General features: G+C 39.5%; 2 protein-coding genes across 3 annotated transcripts in view; one reads left to right on the top strand and one right to left on the bottom strand.

The window, feature by feature from the left end:
- The window catches only part of CTNNA2 (catenin alpha 2), a 534,072-nt gene that overhangs the window by 165,958 nt on the left and 348,199 nt on the right, over window positions 1–19,915 (bottom strand). The window lies entirely within an intron of this gene.
- Window positions 29–1,594, top strand: LRRTM1 (leucine rich repeat transmembrane neuronal 1). Its single transcript, XM_075499145.1, has one exon. It carries the CDS (start codon window positions 29–31, stop codon window positions 1,592–1,594), a length of 1,566 nt encoding a protein of 521 aa, XP_075355260.1.

Genomic DNA, 19,915 nt, shown 5'->3' with positions numbered 1-19,915 from the left:
TCAAGCATATTTGGAAATATTCTTGCTAATGGATTTCCTTCTTATTGGTCTCTGTTTAAACTGGCTGCTGAGGAAGCCCCCGGGGTTGATATTGTGTACGCTGGGTATCTTTTCTAAAATGCTTCCAGCCGTGAATAGTGGGTGTCCACAGCTATGTCGGTGTGAGGGCAGGCTTTTGTACTGTGAATCACTGAATCTTACAGAGATGCCTCGCAACCTGTCGGGCATGATGGGTTTGTCTCTGCGGTACAACAGCCTTTCAGAGCTGCATGATGGACAGTTCACAGGGTTAATGCAGCTCACGTGGCTCTATCTGGATCACAATCACATTTGCTCAGTGGAGGGGAATGCCTTTCAAAAATTGCGGCGAGTTAAAGAGCTCACCCTGAGTTCCAACAAAATAACCCAACTGCCCAACACCACTTTCCGACCCATGCCAAACTTGCGCAGTGTGGATTTATCATACAACAACCTACAGTCTTTGGAGCCTGACCTGTTTCACGGGCTGAGAAAACTAACAACTTTGCACATGCGGTCGAACGCCATCAAGTTCGTGCCAGTGAGAATTTTTCAGGACTGTCGCAGCCTGAAGTTTCTAGACATAGGATACAATCAGTTAAAGAGCCTGGCTCGAAACTCTTTTGCAGGCTTGTTCAAGCTCACTGAGCTGCACCTCGAGCACAATGACTTGGTGAAGGTGAATTTAGCCCATTTTCCCAGGCTCATCTCCCTGCACTCTCTCTGCCTGCGAAGGAATAAAGTTACCATCGTAGTGAACACTTTGGACTGGATATGGCAACTTGAAAAAATGGATCTCTCCGGCAACGAAATCGAATACATTGAACCTCACGTTTTCGAAAGTGTACCTCACCTCAAATCCCTGCAGCTGGACTCCAACCGGCTGACCTACATCGACTCCCGGGTCCTCGACTCCTGGAAGTCCCTCACTAGCATCAGCCTTTCTGCCAACGCCTGGGATTGCAGCCGTAACGTTTGCGCCCTGGCCTCCTGGCTGAGCAACTTCAAGGGTCGCTACGACAGCAATCTGCTCTGTGCCACCCCTGAGTACGCGCAGGGCGAGGATGTTTTGGATGCGGTGTACGCTTTTCACTTGTGCGAAGACGCGGCAGACCCAACGAGCGTTAACACCCTCTCCCCGGTAACCAACAACAGCGACCAAACGTTCAGCTATGGCTCTGCCACCGCCACCTACAACGTGCAGGACAGCGAAGGGGACCGAACGACATACGCCATAACCGTGACCATGCCCGGCGAGAACTCGGAGAACGCCGTTCAGATTCACAAGGTGGTGACGGGGACCATGGCACTGATTTTTTCCTTCCTCATCGTGGTTTTAGTGTTGTACGTCTCCTGGAAGTGCTTTCCAGCCAGCTTAAGGCAACTAAGACAGTGCTTTGTAACACAGCGCAGGAAGCAGAAGCAAAAACAGACCATGCATCAAATGGCTGCCATGTCAGCCCAGGAGTATTACGTTGATTACAAACCCAACCACATTGAGGGAGCCCTGGTGATCATTAATGAGTACGGATCTTGTTCCTGTCACCAGCAGCCAGCGAGGGAATGCGAGGTGTGATTTTCCTTGGGGATTTAAACAGTGTGCAACCAAATAACAGCGTGCAGGCAGACAGTGGCACGGGGTGGGTTGCTGTGCTTTGCTGGTGATTTCTGACGCGCTCCTCTGCCGAAATTGTTAAGAGGGGCTGTCTAAAAGACTTGATATTTTAGCTTTATCGTGTCTTAAAAATCTTCAGGACAGTCAATCTTAAGATTTCATATGCTAATACTCCCTTTGAAGATCTGTCAATATTCAGGAATCTGAGAGTGTAAAAAGGTACCAATTATTGATCTTTTGTAAACTAAGAAAACTGTTTAAAATAAAAAAAAATAGCATTTACAGTTTTTACAGACTGGTGTATATTACATGAATTGTTCCCTGTATACAAAATGCAACAGTTTAACCTCTTTTTCTCTCCATGCTGAGTGTTGAAATGAAAGTCTAGGAGCAAAGAAGCCACGTAAAATAGCAAGCTTAAAATTAACCAGATGGCTTCACATTGTAATTAGTACACATTCACTTACATCATGTTACTGAAGATATGAAGCATGACACTGGAATTATATTTTTGTTAATGTGCTACCTGTAACTGGATGTCAGTACAACAAGGAGCCAGTGCACCTCAGAAAGGCTAAAGTTTTGACCGTGTCCCTGGGACAGGATTTCTGAGGATTTTTAAGTACAGCTCACTTGTTAGTTGCTGTAAGATCCATATAAACTGCATCATAACCCCTAAAAGTATTTTGTATCAAAACTGATCATATTGCAAAGTCTCACTAAAAAGAAAAAACAACAAGCAAGAGAACCCAACCAACTGAAACACTGCCAAAAAAAGTGCTTGTCATCGTTTTCTCTGAAACAGAAAAGACAAAAAAAATCTAAATTTAAGGGCTTTTACTAGCGTTTCCCACTTTTATGCTTGTTTTGAGATATGCTAAGAGCAAAGAAACCCTTGCTTTGGGCACCGTGGTGCCACGGTGAATGGAGAAGAGCAAAAGCTGCTCGGTTCTCAGTGGTGAACCCGGTGTGTGTTTCAAGAGTAAAACCTTGGCTGTAACACCGTCAGAGTAAGTCAGAGAGTTACTACAGCATACTTCTGGGTCCTGTAGTAAACTGCGAGCAAAGCCTATCTCGTGCCCCTCGCTTTCCCCACCAGCCTTCACTAACAAACCACCTCTAAAATCTCTGCAGAGGCTGCGAGTATACGAACCCTCCTTACTAATGACTGATAACTGGAATTGATGGATATAAGCAGTGATTTAATAATGTAGAATCACACAGCTGTTTTATTTGACTGCCCTTAAATAAAGGCTTCCTTTCCTTGCATTTTGGATTTTTCATTCCAGTATGTGAACAACTTACTGAATGATCTTTTCAACAACTCCTCTCATACTAATGAGGATGAGGTAGATTGATAACATCAGGCAGAGCATCTTGAAATTTTCTTCATACAGCATTACATGCTAATAAAATGTTATGGATAATGAATTGGGTAACATTTCTATGCTTTGTACATATTTCTCTACCCTTAGGTTACCATCAATAGAGGAAAAAATCAGAAATCTAACATATATTTTAATTTAACACAGGGTTTTTCTTTTTTATAGCATCAAAGTGCCACCTACCCTTAAAAGGCTACAGCAGACTTATAAAGCAGAGAACAGGCACAGAATAAACCATTTTTTTTCTCTTCCTGCAAAGCAGGTTTTAGCCATTAATTTTAAACATAAAGAGTGAATTTTATATTTTTTTCTGACTGACGCTATTTTTAAGGAGTCAGAACTTCTTTTCCTCTATTTGGTACATTTCAACCTGTTTAATATTAAATATGACGATAGCCTCTTAACCAAAATTTTTATTTAGTGAGCCTATAATGTCATCTGTGAAAGCAATGAGACTATGTATTGGGAGAGGACTTTTTTCATAAGAAATTTAATGAAAATCAACTGCCTTTTCATTAAAGCCACTGAAGATTCACCCACAGCTTTGAAACAAGCTAGCACTGTTAAAACTAAGCTTTTCTCTCTTGAAACAAATGCACATTTCTGGTTTTATGCCTCAAAGCCACAAGGGCCTGATCCATCCCAAAACTCCCAAGTGACCTGAGGGGTTGAGTGTCCAGGTATGAACCTAACAGCGAGGGCAGAGAGTAGGTAAGGACCCCTTGTCTCTTTGGGTGCCTGCTCTTATTTTAAGAGAAAATACTTTATGCCATGCTAACTGAGGGCCAATTTATATGCATTTTCCCCGTTAAACCCTTCTCTGAAATCAATAGGGAATTTACCTGGGAAAAATTGGCTCTCTAACTTTGGACCATGCTATACCTTCCTCAAATCAACGTGCAGCACTGCAGCCAGAAGGACTGACGACAGCTAGTTGCCAGGAAGCTTCCAAAACCAACCAAGATTGTTAAAATATTGTCTGCATATGGTAAAAAAAGTATATGAATTAGCTTTATTTCTATAGTGACCCCCTGTTGCTATAAGGAAACGTATTAGTTCAGTCATGGTTTTGCCCCTGTAAATCTGATGCAAGACTGCTACCGACAAACAAGCATCCCGTGGTTGTATTTCTATGTATTTTTAGCATATTTGTGGGTTGTATTTTAAACACACTAGTGATTGCACCCATCTGGAATTATTCCTGCTGTTTATTGGTGTTAGCAACCTCAAGCTACGTCTGCAAAGACATGAGCAATTCTGCCTTTGGAATTTATTCACCTCTGTGCTTCATGCATCTTGCATTGACAGCTCAAGTAAACTGAACAGAACGTTTTTCTTTAAAGGTGCAGTGATTTCCTAAGTGAGAGCTGATTTCGGTATTGCCTGTTGCCATTTCTCCTGAAGAGAGGTAATGACCACCAATGACTTGCCACCCTTAGCAGGATGATGGATGGATCCTCCATATAGAGCACAGCACTTATTAAACTTCAGAAAACGATATATTTCAAAATCTTCATGCAGAAGGGTAATATCTTCTGGACACAACCTCCTAATGATGTCCAGAGGATATCTAGAGATCTGGATACCCTCTGAATATCTACTGGTGGAAAGAGGGGTGTCACTGCTATTACATGGCATGAAGGGATTCCACAGGGTACCCACAGCTAGTCTGAAAGTTTACATGAAAAATATATGGATTGTAAAGAAATAAAGGAGCAAGTACTTCATTTCAATCCAGCTATTGCCAACCCAGTTATTCATCCTGCTCCAGGCTGCTTGCATTGGCATATCTGAGAGTTATTATATTTGTTCTGCATTTATAGCAACTGCAGGGACAAATTTTCCCTAACTCTTTCTTCCAAATTTCCTGGTCACCAACTGTCCAGAGATATGTCATTCCCTCTCTTTTGATGCCCTTATTCTGGCTTACGAAATGGCTCCAAACAAAAAGGAAGAAAAAAAAAAAACGTAAAAAAAAGATGCTTTTGGGGTTAGTTGTGACAGTTTGTTGTTCAGGACATGCTTGGGGAATATTGAAGGAATGAAACTATTTTAAATGTTCCCCTTTTAATGTTCCACTTAATAGGACTAATCTCCCTTTTATAATTAGGTAACTAACATTATTTTCTTTCTATTTATGTGTCTTTCAAGATACGAGACAGGGTGAAAGACAAGCAAAAGAACTACCTTTTTTGAGGATGGTTAACACTACCAGTGTTATAGATCTCTAATATGCAATCTCTTGCTGCTAACATCAATACACACTCACAGTGCACCCAGTGATGAAGGAACTGTTGCTGTGTATGCTTTGAATGTATATAAGGGATGATTTCTTTTCCTTTCTGTCTTTTTTCCTTCCTTTCTGTACTACTTTAAAAAAAAAAAAAAAGTGATATGAAACCACAGAATCAATGCTCATGTACCACATTCTGTTTCTGGCCTGAATATATAAAATACAAAGAAATTCTGTGTTAAAGCTGCAAATTCCCTCCTTTACCACGCTGTTTGAGTACTGCAGGGGGTTAGACCAAGGGGGTGATCTCTTCCACGTGCCCAGCGATAGCTAGGTGCTCTGTACCAGGCTGAAGGTGCAGTCCCATGCCTGCTTCGTAACTGCCTTGCGTACGGGTGCCAGAGAAAGACCATTAAAGATACCTGAGGGTATTTTGGTATGCTTGAATATATCCTGTATGTTTTTATGGCTGAGGCATTGAGGGGCACTTGAAATGAGCCTATTTGATCATTTTTCTTTGGTTCTGATAAAAAGCCCTTCATTTGCTTTTGAGATGGACTAAATTTGCTTCTTGTAGGTGTCTCGTTCTGCATTAGTAGCAAAAGAACACTCTGAATACCCCTCCTCTTCCCCCCAGCGTCTCCAATGGTATTCAGAATGGCGAACAAGAAGGAGTATTTAATTAGGAAGCTTATTTCTAGTGCTATAATAATAATAACAGTAATAATAATAAAAGAAATGAAGAAGAGAAAAGATGAGAGAAAAGACTGGAGTAACCACAACTAAATCAGGTTGTTGCTGGCTCCCTTTGCCTTTTCTTTTTCAAAGACGGGAAATCTAAAGGACTAGCACAGATGAAAAACCAAGACTGAAGGTGGGTGGAGAAAGCAGTTTTAAAAACTGAGCAAGCAGGGATGAAACAGCTTCTGGCAAGGAGGGTACAACACTAAATAGCTTCATTGAGCAAGAAAGAGAAAAGGAAAGGGCGAAGGGACAGGATGAAAGGGAAGACGAGAACCGGTGAGAAGGCAAGGGGACCACTGGGCACACGAGAGAAATGAGATTTTTTTCAGTGCCTTCACCTCCCACGTTAAGACTGTGGCAAGGACAACGGCAGAGATTTAAGAAAGATACCCAGCATCTCTCTCTGTCTCTCTCTCCCGGTCTTTTCAAACTCACAGGCACACACACACTCTCTCATTGACAGAGGCGCAGCCGGCCATGCTTTCCCAAACACGCACGCACGCAACCCCAGCATTTCCTCTGCCACCTCCCTGTTCCCTGGGAGCACAACGTCCCCCTCGTCCATCATTTTGTTCGCTGAACTCCAGCACTGTGCCTCTTCCACTAAGTTTTTCGGCTGGACTTCGTAACTATCCTAGTCACAGTTCACCACAGACTTTCTAGAAAATCAGGCTTTTCTACCCAAAATATCTCTTTTTTCCCCCCCATCCCTTAAGAAACCCTCATCTAGAGAGATGGGTGATCTTGAGCTATAGCAGATTCGCCTGCTAATTATATCCACACTTATTCTCCCTCATATTCAGCTTTCGTATTCACAGCTATTATGACAAACAGATCTGAGATATTTTTTGCTGTGTTCAAGTTATCATTATGCACCAAGGTTATACTTTTCCTTGACCTGCTCAACCCCGTCTAATATTAACAAATTGAGCATTTATACGGGTTCCTTTTCAAGCATGAAGTTGATTAGGAATTTAGGAAATGCTGGTGATTTAAAGATTAACCTTTCATATAATTACTGACATAAACCAAAGCTATTAAAGTATTAGAAACAACTATTCGGAATATATTCTATGTAAAAAAAAAAAAAAAAAAATCACATTTAGAGCCATGCAAAAGACTTTCCGTACCAGCCATATTTTTTTTTTTTTTTTACAGCAGAACAACCTGGTGAGAGGAAAGGAGTAAGCGCAGTCTACCTCTAAAGTTATGTAGAGGAAAGCAAGGCTACAAAAATATTACAGAAACCAAGCAACAATCTTCTGCTGGCAAGACACAGCCTGTAATTGGGTGGGTGGCTGTGAAGATCTGAGATGAATGCTGCAGAGCACAGTAATTTTATTGCAGGGTGTCTGCTTTAAAGCGAACATATTTCCAATGAAATCTCTATTTCCGTGAGAAGAGGGCAATTGTTTTTGTTCTAAAGATAACGTCACTTGTTGGCATTCAGACACAATTATTCAGCCTTTAAATCAATTACTGTTCGCATTCGCTTTTGCTGGTGCGATAGTTTGGTGAGACAGTCAAATGTAACAGGCTTGCATTGAAAGGAGGTTGAGTTCAAAGTACCCAGATTTGCATTACAAGAGAAGAAATTCAGTTTAAAATAAACATAAGCTTTTCACCTTTTCCTCCACTTCTGCTCTTCCTGAAAAATCCAAATATGTACATCACTTATAGAAATTAGAGATAACTGGCAGTGGCTAAAGGATAATATTATGTGCGCCTGTGCTTGGCAAACAGCACCTACTACTCTGCTAAGGCACTTTTTATTTTAAACCATTTCGCTGCTCTCATGTTCTTCACATCCTCACCAGACACAGCAACTACCACCAGAAAGACGTCTTTCAACACAGGTGCTATGGGAACATGACCAATTCGGTTCCATTTCTGAGCTACCAGAGACTAAATCCAAGATTTCAAAGGTAATAGGTAAGTATAAAAGTCTACTTCATCACCGAATTACCATTTTTAGCACAGCAGCTTTCTCTGACTGACCTGGTTAGACGCTAAGCCTGGTCGTGCATTTATTACAGACTTTGTTGTGACCTTTTTCAAGACGTACCTTTCTCCTAAGAGCAAAGCAGAGCACGACGCCGGAGAGAGGACTAAAAATTGTATTTTCAGGAAAATCTGAGATAAAAAAAAAATATGCATGGACATATCAAATTGATTTAAGGGCTTAGCCGATGAAGGCGATGCAGCTTCTATATACCAAATCTCCCTGAAGCAGCACACCCCTGTACTCTAGTGGTTACAGCAAGGTATGAGCAAACATCCTCCTAATAGCTGGGGGACTCAAACTGAAAACAGATTTCTGAATATCTTTTAAAATAGATACTATCCCTCTAATTTTTATCCCTGCTTTACCCACTCTCCCATTTTTCATTCCCAAAACCTCACAGGCAGAGTAAATCAAAAGCAGGGAGGGGAGGGGGGGGGGAAGGGGGAAACCCTGAAAATCCCAAACTAAACTGCAAGAACAATCCACAGCTATTGAATTGCAGAGGTTTTCATTCTTTTAACAACTGCCAGCCCTTTGAAACACATCTGCTATCAACCCTCTTTGCAAGACAAGAGGTAAAGTGAGTTCCCGGGAGTAAACCTGAATCTGTCTCTGTAGTTCAATGCCTCTACTGGCAGTCTGGCTTGCTAAGAGAGCCTGGTAAATATTAAAGAATGTTAATAATAATGAGATAAACCACTCAGGGATTTTTTTCCCCCCTCTTTTTCTTAAACTTGGCTCCGTACTAAAGTTTACCTTGACAGAAAATTTACTTCTCTGATCCAGATTATTTCCCCAAGCAATTTTTTGCAACAGCAAACAGAAATTTGTGGCTGCTGCTAAAAGGATTGCAATCCCCATGCTAAAGAGGCCACCACATGTCAAATGTTTACTTTAATTTCATGTAAATGTCACTCCATATTGGACATTCTGTATTTCTTTACCGGCATATGCAGCTGCCTCCATCTTCACCAACCTTCCCCTTGCGCCACAACCACCTTTACAAACAGCCCAGGACCCAATGCTACTGTCAGATCAAATTCCCAAACAACAACTGGATGTAATGAATTTATTATGTAATTGCAGCAGTCTAATAAATTGAAGGTGAATCCTATGGCCTGAAAGACAAAGAAATAATGGAGACAATAAATGAGTAGAAGGAATGCATCTGACATACTCTCTATGGGGAAAAAAACCCACAAAACAAAAAACCACTGCGTGGGACAACACTTAAGCTTGCAGAAGGTGGAGGGCATCGAGCATCGACTGCAAAAAGGTGAATGACATGGGACAGAGAAAATCACTGCTAAAAAATAAAGGGGAAAATTGAAAAGGGGACAGTGCCCATAGCAGATTAATCAGAAAGAGAATTAGGTGATAACCAACACAGGAGAAACTCATCAAGGGATAACAAAGCACTGTGGTGATATTTGATGACAAAATGAGTCTACACAAACATGTCTTTGCGGTGGGGGCAACAGCAATCCATGAAGTCGAACCCTGAGCTTCTTCCTCTGTCCATCTTTGCTCTGCCACGATAGGTTTTTTGGTACATTTTTAAAAATCTTAACTATCTTATTGCTGTTATGCACAGAACTGGACCCTTGGAGATTGTGCTTTTACTTTTTGGGAAATATGCTAAACCAATAGTTGTTTTTTCCATGGGTGGCACTTCTAGCCTGAAGTAAACCCTATTGTATTGGGCTCGTGTAAGTATTTCCCCGATTCCAACAATTGTTAGATGACATTAGGTTATTCTAGCTGGTGGAATGAAAATCGTCCCCAAAAGTTCCACTATGTAGTTGTATGAAGTTACACTGTGTATCTTTCATAAAAAAGAGAGTGAAAACTTTTCTATTTATTCCCTGGTTATGTTCTCCCATTCTGTAGAATACTCTAGCCCCAATCTGTCATTTTTCATTAGCAAAGGAGTCAAGCTATGGCTGTTAATGATAACACTTAATGAGGATTTGATGAATAAGTCCTGGAAAATCAAACTTGAAACAAACACTAAAATCTATCATCTCAGATCTATTGTTTCCAGGTAATAGAGCTGTTAGCAATTGGGAAATAAAAGTAATAGTGTTTAAAACAAAGTAGGGCACTTACAACAACACATCAGTAGGTCCAAATAGTGTTTATCAAGAAATTTTAAAAAACCCAAAAAGTGTAAAAATGAAGTGGAGGATCTGATAAAAAAACAAAACAAAACAAAACAGGTTTCTAGCAAAAGTAGTTGTTGCACCAAAACCTGAATAACTAAAATACACTGCAGTTTCCCTAATTTAGAGCTGATTAGAGATAATCATAATGCACCGGTAAGTCTTGTCTCAGTAGCTGCTAAGTTCATTTCAAGATTTATTAAGGTCTGTAATATAATAAAATAGGGATAAATTGACTGGTCGTCTGTGGAGTAACATCGTGTTTCTGTAATAACCTGCAGTCCTGAACTACCTATATATATATTAATATAATAATATTTCAAAAGTGCTATACAAAAAAGACAATTTTGTATTTGGACTTTTAAAGAGCTTTTGACAAAAACGCCTTTAAAAGATACTCAGTTTCTCGTAAATAAGACATGCTCTATGGTCACAGAAAACTAGCTAGGCACCCAAAAATACAGTGGCCTTTTACTCAATACAGCGAAAAAATGCAGCAAAGTATGGTCCCAAGGCCAGGGCTGCTGAATCATCCCAGCTCCGATCAGTAAATGTATGGCATTTTTCAAACGACAGTTTAGTTATATCGCAAAAAGTAATGAAAATCATGAGGATGCGTAAAGGGACTTCCAAAAGCTGAAAATTATATAAGCTTCGATGGATGAAATTCTGAATTGTCAAATACAAAGCAAAAGACAAGATAGAAGGCAAACTGTTCATCCATGCCTTGGAGATGTAAGTTATAGGCAACTATCGGACAACTATCTGGATATTGCATTGAATAGCTCTGCTCGGTGTGCAGGGAGGAAAAAAAGAAAAGAGGAATAACACCTAAAATGTATCCCTAACAGAACAGCTTTCAAGAAATTAAACAGCTTTTAACTAAATCACTACTGCGCCTTCAGTAGAAAACAGGCCCCAGTTCTGTTAAGCATAAGTTAGGAAAGGATGTAACTGCTAGATAAGGCTCAGCTACTGAGAAGTAAAAGGATGAATGGTTGGGGAAAGTTTGTATGGAAGGAGAGAGGCAAAGAAACTGGCCCTACAACTGCAGCACAACAGCAAAACGTGTATCCATCCCCCCTCTAGTGGCCAGCCCACATAGGGCCAGTGCAAAAAGAAAATTACGACGGGGAAAGGCAATACGCTGACAACTGATTTTAAAACAAGCACACGCAACCTCTTTTTTATTCCGTCACGATTTTATGTTCCTTCACTTTCTATTATTATTATTTGCTATTCCTCATTAAACTGCCTGGTGTATTCCTTTGTTGTTTCTTGTCGTTACTTTTAGTGCAGAAGCTGTTTTACAGAAGAGGTAATTTTTTTTTTTTTTTTTTTTTGCGATATGCTTGTACCTACCCGTAAGAAGAGGATATGGAGTGTGACGGGGCCCATGCACACTCTAGCATCAGAAATAATCATAAATTAAAAAGTAAACTTTGGAACTCATTGTACAAGACATCACTGATGCAAAAAAAATAGGCATTAAAAAAGGAACAGTTGTACAGAAATGGAAACATTGAACTAATTGTCTACATGTACCCCTAAAACCTTTTAGATTAAAAAAGATGCTTTTTTAGGAACAGCATCTGGGACAAGGCACACCATGTGGTGGAAACGGTCCTTTTAATTTCCTTTAAAACTCATGGACCAGTCACTGAATTTCAGTGTTCCCAACCTGCACAGCTCCAGTCACCTGGGGAAACTGAGGCCAGATGAACCTTACGCATCCCCGTGTTTCAAATACACACACGTTCTTCTTGGTCACTCCTTCTTCTGCGGTACCTCTGCTAAAATTGGAAGAATCCCCATTTTTACCACTTTCTCTGAATAATGCAATATAACAGACCATTTTCTCTTCCTGTCTTTTGACAATCCTACCCTAGAACGTTTTGTGGTCTGAAGGAGTTGAGATGCTAAGCTGGATGCACCGAGAGGTGCTGCTGAGGACTGAAAGGGAGCTGTGCTCTCTTTCTGGACGCGAGAACACCAAACACTTCGTCAGGACTCTGTTTGGTTTAAGTTCCTGTTCTCTACCAAACAAAAAAAGAAAGAAGAAACCCGGTGGCTTGGAGCAGAAGTGAACATCCTTTGGTTGCACTTTCAGGGAGCCTACTACGTCCTCAAGCTAATAAACCGCGGTGTAACAGGCTGTGGGTATAGGGAAGATGGGAAGTAGCAAAGGATTAAGTTTTTCTCTTGTAAAACCTTTCCATCACTTCAGTTTTCTCAATCTCTGCTTCAAATGCCATCCTGACTAGTGGTTTTTTAGATATAGGTTGTGTATCAGACAGACAGACAAATTAAGTAACCCTTTCTACAAGTGATTTGCTAAGAAATTGCCCAAGAAAGTGTTTCTAATTAAGGCTTGAAACACACTATGCTCTCTCGTATGCATTTTAATAATTAAAGCAAGGTAACTACCCTTCTATACGTTATTCTGAAATTAGCTGTTAACCATCTAAGGCTGTGCCTTGCTGTATCTTACGGTGGCTTTCGGCGAAGACTGAATACTAGTTTAGATGGAGTTCAGAGCTACCACTTTTATGTTAATTTTAATATGTTGTTATTAATTTGTTCAACTGAAACTAAAGAGTAACACAACAAACAAGGCACAGTTTGACTTCTCATGTCTTAGATTTAAAAAATGAACCCATTTCCAATGTGTCTTAATACTTTTACCTAATTAAAAATATTTACAAAACAGATTATTCAAATGATTTGTATATAATAATGAAAGCAGTTTGCTCTTCCAGCATAAAATTAATTCATTACTATCCCCAGTCAGAGCAAGTTTGATAGTCTATCCCTTAGCGACGCAATTTCAGACAACGCTTGTATTCATAATGCCCGCTGTCAAGACAGTTTCAAGAATAAGAATATAAGGAACTGTACAGACAATTAAAAAAAAAAAGGCACTTGAGTACTATAGGGATGGGCGCAAGCAGAAGGAAAAGCTTACAGGGAAACCTGAAGAAAACTGAGTCTCTTGCTCAGTAAGGAAAGAAGACATCCAGCCTGATCCACTAAGGTCATCTCTTTTCCACCAGTACCTACAGAGAGGCATATACATATCTCTGGCAATTACAGAAGTGATTGCAAGTGAGCGACTTACAGTATTTGGCCGAGTACCTCATACTGGCTGGCAATTCTCTACCCGTTGTTTAAGTGCAATAGGATGCTTAGTTTCATATAGGAAATGCATTTTTTTTTCAAACATAGAACTTACTCTTCTCAAGCTTACTCTGTCAAATAATAGATATTTTTTTCCTCGATTTCTCCTCACAGTAGACAAAAGGCAAACCCTGATTTTTAGCTGAAGAGCTGTAAGTTTCTACAAATTGAAGAAAGGGGGCTTCTTCAGAATGACAGTCTGGTGTAATCTGTGATTTCCCTTGAACGCCATTAGTGGGGTAAATTAAGTGTCAGGTTCCAGACTAATTCATCACTTATTAATTAACAATATCAATGATTCTTTTTTCATTACAGATAACACATTTTACAGACTACCAGAAGCATTTTTATTACTAAAGTTATCTCAAAGGCTCTTCCCCAATATCTGCCACAATAAAAAGAAACCCAGAAAACATTCAATCATAATTTTAATGATAGATCATTTTTTCCTTCACTAAAATTAAATCTTAAAAGCCATTTAATTAAACTGAACGATAACTGAATGACTTTAACCATACAAAGGATTAAAACTAAGGATGCTCTCTCCGCAGACACTAAAATACGGCATGCCAATGTTTTACCACAAAGAAGCAAACCTTAACAAAGCAAACTATTCCGAGCAGGTGTTTCTTATTCATAAATAAGACCCCTCTTCAATAACCTCATTTCTTTGCATTTTCCATTGCAAATTTTTACCTGTGTCTTTCTGTAACACGCAGAAGGCCAAGGTGTTCAGGTCTGCTCACGTGCTCTGAACAACAGCAAACAGTAAAACTTCAAAACAAGGTCCAGGTTCTGTTTGATATTCTCACTGAATTTAGTAAAAAAGGACTAAGTTTTATCCTAACTACCTGCTTAACTCTCCTGGCGTGCCTTACAAACACGACTCTCCTTACGTTATTAAATCAGCCTTGCCCTAGCTGCAGCTTTACAATATGTAGTATAGGAATGCTTTTTTGTGCGACTTCTGCATAATGTTCAACTCCATCCTTAAAGACTGTTTGCAACCAGCAGTAAACACTTTGTTGGAGCAATTTCTTTTCCTTTTTAAATGGTGTTATCTATTTGCTCCTACTTCAGAAGTTTTATCTAACCTATAGCTAGCCTTGTATGAGTTTGTTTCCTCCTTCAGGAGTTAAAAAGAGAAAGTTTCTTCATATTTCAAATATAATTTGCTAAGTCTCTTATGTGTGTATTCTGTGCTGCCAGAGGACTAAAGAAGAAATTTTATCACCAAAAGAGTAGGAAAATAGATTTGCAGATGTAACAATCTTGTAAAACCCAGAGTTCAGAAGAACATTCGCGCTACCATCAAGAAGGAAAAATCATTTCCCAAATTGTCCCAAGAGTCTTCCTACAGAGATTAAAAGGACAATGATGCAACTCCTACGTGACTCCTTTCAACTGCTTATAACAACAGACCAGCTTCAATTCCATTCCTGTGATTATGCTCTCAGGATTATTTCACGCCTGTCTCTTGGTTCCTATATTCGTCCATGTTAGGCGTTTTTTGCAAGGTGAACACAAGTTATTTTATTCAGAGGTGTGAAAAAAAAAAAGAACTGGTCCTTGATGCATTAGTCAGGTTTCCATCACTACAAAGTAAAGCATCAATTGGGATTAAAACTCTGGAAATCACATTTTTTGTAACTCTTGCCAACTACATAATTATGCCCCGAATGATTTTGTGCCAGGTGGTTTGGCTAATAGATGGAATGGTATATTTGCTCACTCTTCACAAACCAAAAACTGTGAGCCAGAAGTATCTAAATTATTGATTGACAGTTACATATGCCTAATAATTAATTAAACTCTAGCTACAAATTGCAGTGAGTCCTGTGAGCACTTAAGAAAAAAAAAAATCATGTAGAAAATGTGTGACAGTGTCTTTACAGATTTAAACATTTTTAAATCAAAAATTTAAACATTTTTAAATTTAAACATTTTTAAACAAATTTAAACATTTAAATTTGTTTTAATTTAAACATTTAAATTTGTTAAATTTAAATTTGTTTAAATTTAAACATTTAAATTTGTTTTAATTTTGTTAAATTTTAAACATTTAAACAAATTTAAACATTTTTAAATCATGGCAGCTAAATATAATGGTATGCAATGATGCCCTACAGACAAAAGAGCTTTGATATAAAGCATCTTAGAAATGCTTAAAGCAGGATACGTCATATAACATTAAAAATTGTTCCTGTAAGATTATTTTTTGCAATCCCAAACTTCATCAAATGCTTATTAAAACCAACGGGGAGATGTGACCACACCTAACAAATGCAGTCAGGTTCAGAAGACTCTTCCCAGACAACTTATACACTATATAAACGCCATTAATGCTCTGGAGGGAGAAATCAAACTGAGATCGAACCGTGAGACAGCTGTTGCTTTATCCATCCTGAATTAGGAGTTAGCTGAGGCTCGTGTATTTCTTTCTTGCATGCAAATCCCAGAGGGACGTATGGACACCTTTGTCATCCAGTGTATGGCCAGAGAGTCCATTTCATCTGGACGTGTCAAAATGATTGTGTATGTGCTCAACTGGTAATGAAGGCAAAGACAGCAAATCCAGCATGGTCTGAAGGTGTGGGACTTCCAGCATCCACACAGATTAATTGCGCTGAGGATGCGTGGCGGACATTTCAGATTGATGAATGGCACATGTCATCAGTCATTTTCACACTGGAAACAGGCTGCATTTTCTGTTCCTGTGCTGATCAGCTGGGCCACAAAGGTACAAGAAGTCTACAGCAGAGCTGACCCTGTCCCATTAAACATTTCCCTAAATGTCTGCAAACATCACCGATTTTGCAGCCCACGCAATGGCCCTCATCAAAATCCCACGAAGCTGAGGGTAACAATGGATACATTCCCACCCCCACCCCCCCATCATAGGAAAATAGTAATTAATTTAAAAAACAGAAAATGAGAAAAGCTTTTTGTCATAGTATATTAATATCCCTACTTCCGCTATCACAAAGCAGTGCCAGAAACACTGATTTAATAGGCACTGCAAAGCAATTACCATGCAAATAATATTAGCCAGCAATTTATTATTTTTTTAGCAAAGTCCTTGTTTTGGCTAGCAGACCACAGTAACAGATTCCAATAAAACTGGGTAATTGAAAGAAATTTCAAGTGTCTAAATAGCTGTGACACCAAACATATGAGGCAACAGTTCTCGGGCTGGTCTGGTGGTCTGCTTGCGACTTCAAGTATGGACAACCTGGGGAGCCAACAGAGGAACAACTTACACGGCAAAAAGAGAGCACTGAAGCAACGGGAGGGAAAGATATTCAGGAGACCTCTCTTCTACTAGCGACGTTAGCAAGGAGAACAATGTAGAGGGTTTGAAGACTCTTGAGAAACAGCATTCCTGCCATAACTCCTTCCTTTGCCCCTGGTCTTCATAAGACACTTTTTATTTGGAGTAAGAAAGTTTATCATTTTAAGTAACATATACTCATCTACTTATAGCACAGGATTGGGAACTTGCTTAGATTCACTGAAGTGCTAAGCTCCATGTTCAGCTTTAGAAGTTGCCCAGCAATCTTCTAGTCCTGAATTGGAGCTATAGGACTTTACCTATGTCCTGGTTTCAGCTGAGATAGAGTTAATTTTCTTTATAGTGGCTGGTATGGGGCTATGTTTTGGATTTGTGCTGAAGACAGTGTTGATAATACAGAGATGTTTCAGTTGTTGCTGCACCAGTCAAGGACTTTTCAGCTTCCCGTGCTCTGCCAGGTGCAGAAGAAGCTGGGAGGGGGCACAGCCAGGACAGTTGATCCAAACTGCCCAAAGGGCTATTCCATACCGTATGGCGTCATGCTCAGCGTATAAAGCTGGGGGAAGAAGAAGGAAGAGGGGACATTTGGAGTGATGGCGTTTGTCTTCCCAAGTCACCGTTACACGTGATGGAGCCCTGCTTTCCTGGAGATGGCTGAACACCTGCCTGCCCATGGGAAGCAGTGAATGAATTCCTTGCTTTGCTTTGCTTGCATGCGCGGCTTTTGCTTTACCTATTAAACTGTTTTTATCTCAACCCTCAAGTTTTCTTACTTTTGCTCTTCCGATTCTCTCCCCCATCCCACCGAGGGGGAGTGAGCGAGCGGCTGTGTGGTGCTTAGTTGCCGGCTGGGGCTAAACCACGACAACCTAAATCACTGAATTTCTCTGCTCTTCATTTCACTACCAGAAAATGAACTAAGTTGCTCACCTCACACCAGAGTGCTGTGACACTCACTGTGAACATTTATTCTACAGTGAATGGTCAAAATATGATGGTTCTTGTTCCTTCAGTCCAGCATGGTTTTGTCTAATCAAATTAGTGAAATAACAGATTTGATTGTGTGTTATCTCTGCAACTAAAGATGAGTTAATTAAGATTCAACTTCCAGATACAAGGCAGGAGTCAATATTTTTTCTGATTCCCCTGTTGTAGGATGCTGATTATTGAGCATATAAAAATACAGTATAAGAACACGTTAATTTGCTATGTTTGCCTCACCACTTTAAAATTCAGATGCTTCTTTTAATTAACAGTCTAAATACTCCAAATATAGAAGCACATTTCTCTGTATCTTATGAGCAGAAAAAGAAAATCAACACTAGCATGTGCCCTAAAACTTCTAAATATTTTGGGGAAGAACAAAAGAAAGCTACTTTCTAGTTAAACTGATGAATACACAAATATTGACATTGTTGTGCTCAAGATCAAGTACAAATTGAATCTGTGATTTCATTTATGGAAATAGGTAAGCTGGGAAATGCAATTACTATCTATAAATCATTTTGCTATAACCTTCTACTTCAATATCCTTAAATAGCAAAATGCAACTGAAGCTATTTTAGTTAAAGCCTGAACAAAATAAATCCTTGTGGCAACACTCATCTGTCAGGGGATTTGATGTTCTCCAAAGTACTTGTTGGTATTAAGCAAGCAATCTCTCACTTCTAACAGACTTTCTTATTGATATGTATGAGCTAAGTAGTTTATTATTTATAGTTAAGTGTGAAGTGATATGTCAAAGAAAAACACAAAATTAAGGAAACTGCATATTACAAGTTCTAAAATATTTAATTCCCATACAAAACAGCTACTGACAGTTGTGTACTTGGAGACATAATAAAGTGGCTAACAATTAAATGATGCCTCCTAGGAAATCTGGGACAAGAAAATATGTCACGGTCAGGTCCCTGGAAAGACCTATGAAGATCATCATATATGCACGCAGTCTTAAGCAGGCCTAGCAGAAGCCAGAAAGATCACTGGAAAGCTAGTAAAAATGCCAATAGTAAAATAGATAAACAATTTTCCCACAAAACTTTCAAACTATTTGAGACAGTGAAAACCTCATCAAATTTCCAGCATTCAATTCACTACAAGACTGAATCAAGAAGAAAGGTAATGGTAATGGGAAGATCCTATGCTGTGTAATGCAGGTTTATGCACAAGCTCAGTGCCTTTTACTGAATCTATTTTAATAAGTGAACAAACATAAATGTATATAAAAGGATATGCCTTCTTTGAAATAAATACCAGTCTCCTTAATTTCTTTATATCTCTAATAATCTTATCTTAACCTTATCTTACGAGGATACCTCTGCTGGTTTGATAATTGCATTAATACTTCAGTATTTTGCAATCGAAATCTGCCTCATTTCCTCAGCAGTTCTTCAGGCAGAATGGCAGCTGACATGACAAAATCAGGCAGGAACACATTTGGCATTTGCCACCAACCTATATCAAGATACGTAGTCTTGACTCTCTAGCTTTGCCAAGGAGTAGGAGTATTCACAGGCAAAGATCCTAGTTTTAGACACAAGATTTTAAATACAATATTGGTGGTTAATAAAGCACTAACTGTCTATACCTGAATTTAATGCACAATGGCACAGTTTGTATGTATTTTCAACAATTGGTGGATCATATTGCTGGACTGATTCTGTCGCTATTATTTCAGACATGATTTTTTGGTATAACACAAACCTAGAGTCATTGATGAGAAGCTGCCATCAGCTAGTTTCCATCTAAGGTGAACAGTAGGACATCCCCCTATCCAAACATGGATCAAGTGCTGTGTTTTCCCAGGGAATGGAAGTTGGCCTAGATATGCTGTGCCATTAACGTCTGAAATCACAATGTCTGTAGGTGAGTTGATTACACTCCTCACCACAGGAGCCTTGTAGGAAGCCAAGCTAATTGTGCAGAACGGGAGCTCAATTGCAGTCTCCCTATTCGGTGGAGGTTTTCATAGCCAACAGGTTATTTCTAGACCTGTCCTAAGAAGTGGGTAGCTCAGCTCAGTTAATTTCCAAGTCTGATTTTATCACAGGAATTTAGAAGATTGACAATTACAGCAGTGTCACGGAGAAACCAGAACCTCTTTGGTTACGAAGCTTTTTCCCTTCGCCTCTCTGGTGGAGTACGCCTCACTTCTACAGATGGGAGCTTTGCGTTGATGATGCTGATTAAACTGGAGCGTGTCTGGATGGATCCAGAGAAAGATTTTTTTTTCTTAGACACATCACTCCATCAAGGGGTTGGTTAAATCTCATACCAATCTTTAA

Source organism: Mycteria americana, chromosome 4 (genome assembly GCF_035582795.1).
Source record: "Mycteria americana isolate JAX WOST 10 ecotype Jacksonville Zoo and Gardens chromosome 4, USCA_MyAme_1.0, whole genome shotgun sequence".
NCBI classification, from domain to species: domain Eukaryota; kingdom Metazoa; phylum Chordata; class Aves; order Ciconiiformes; family Ciconiidae; genus Mycteria; species Mycteria americana.
This window is presented reverse-complemented; position numbering and strand designations above follow the sequence as displayed.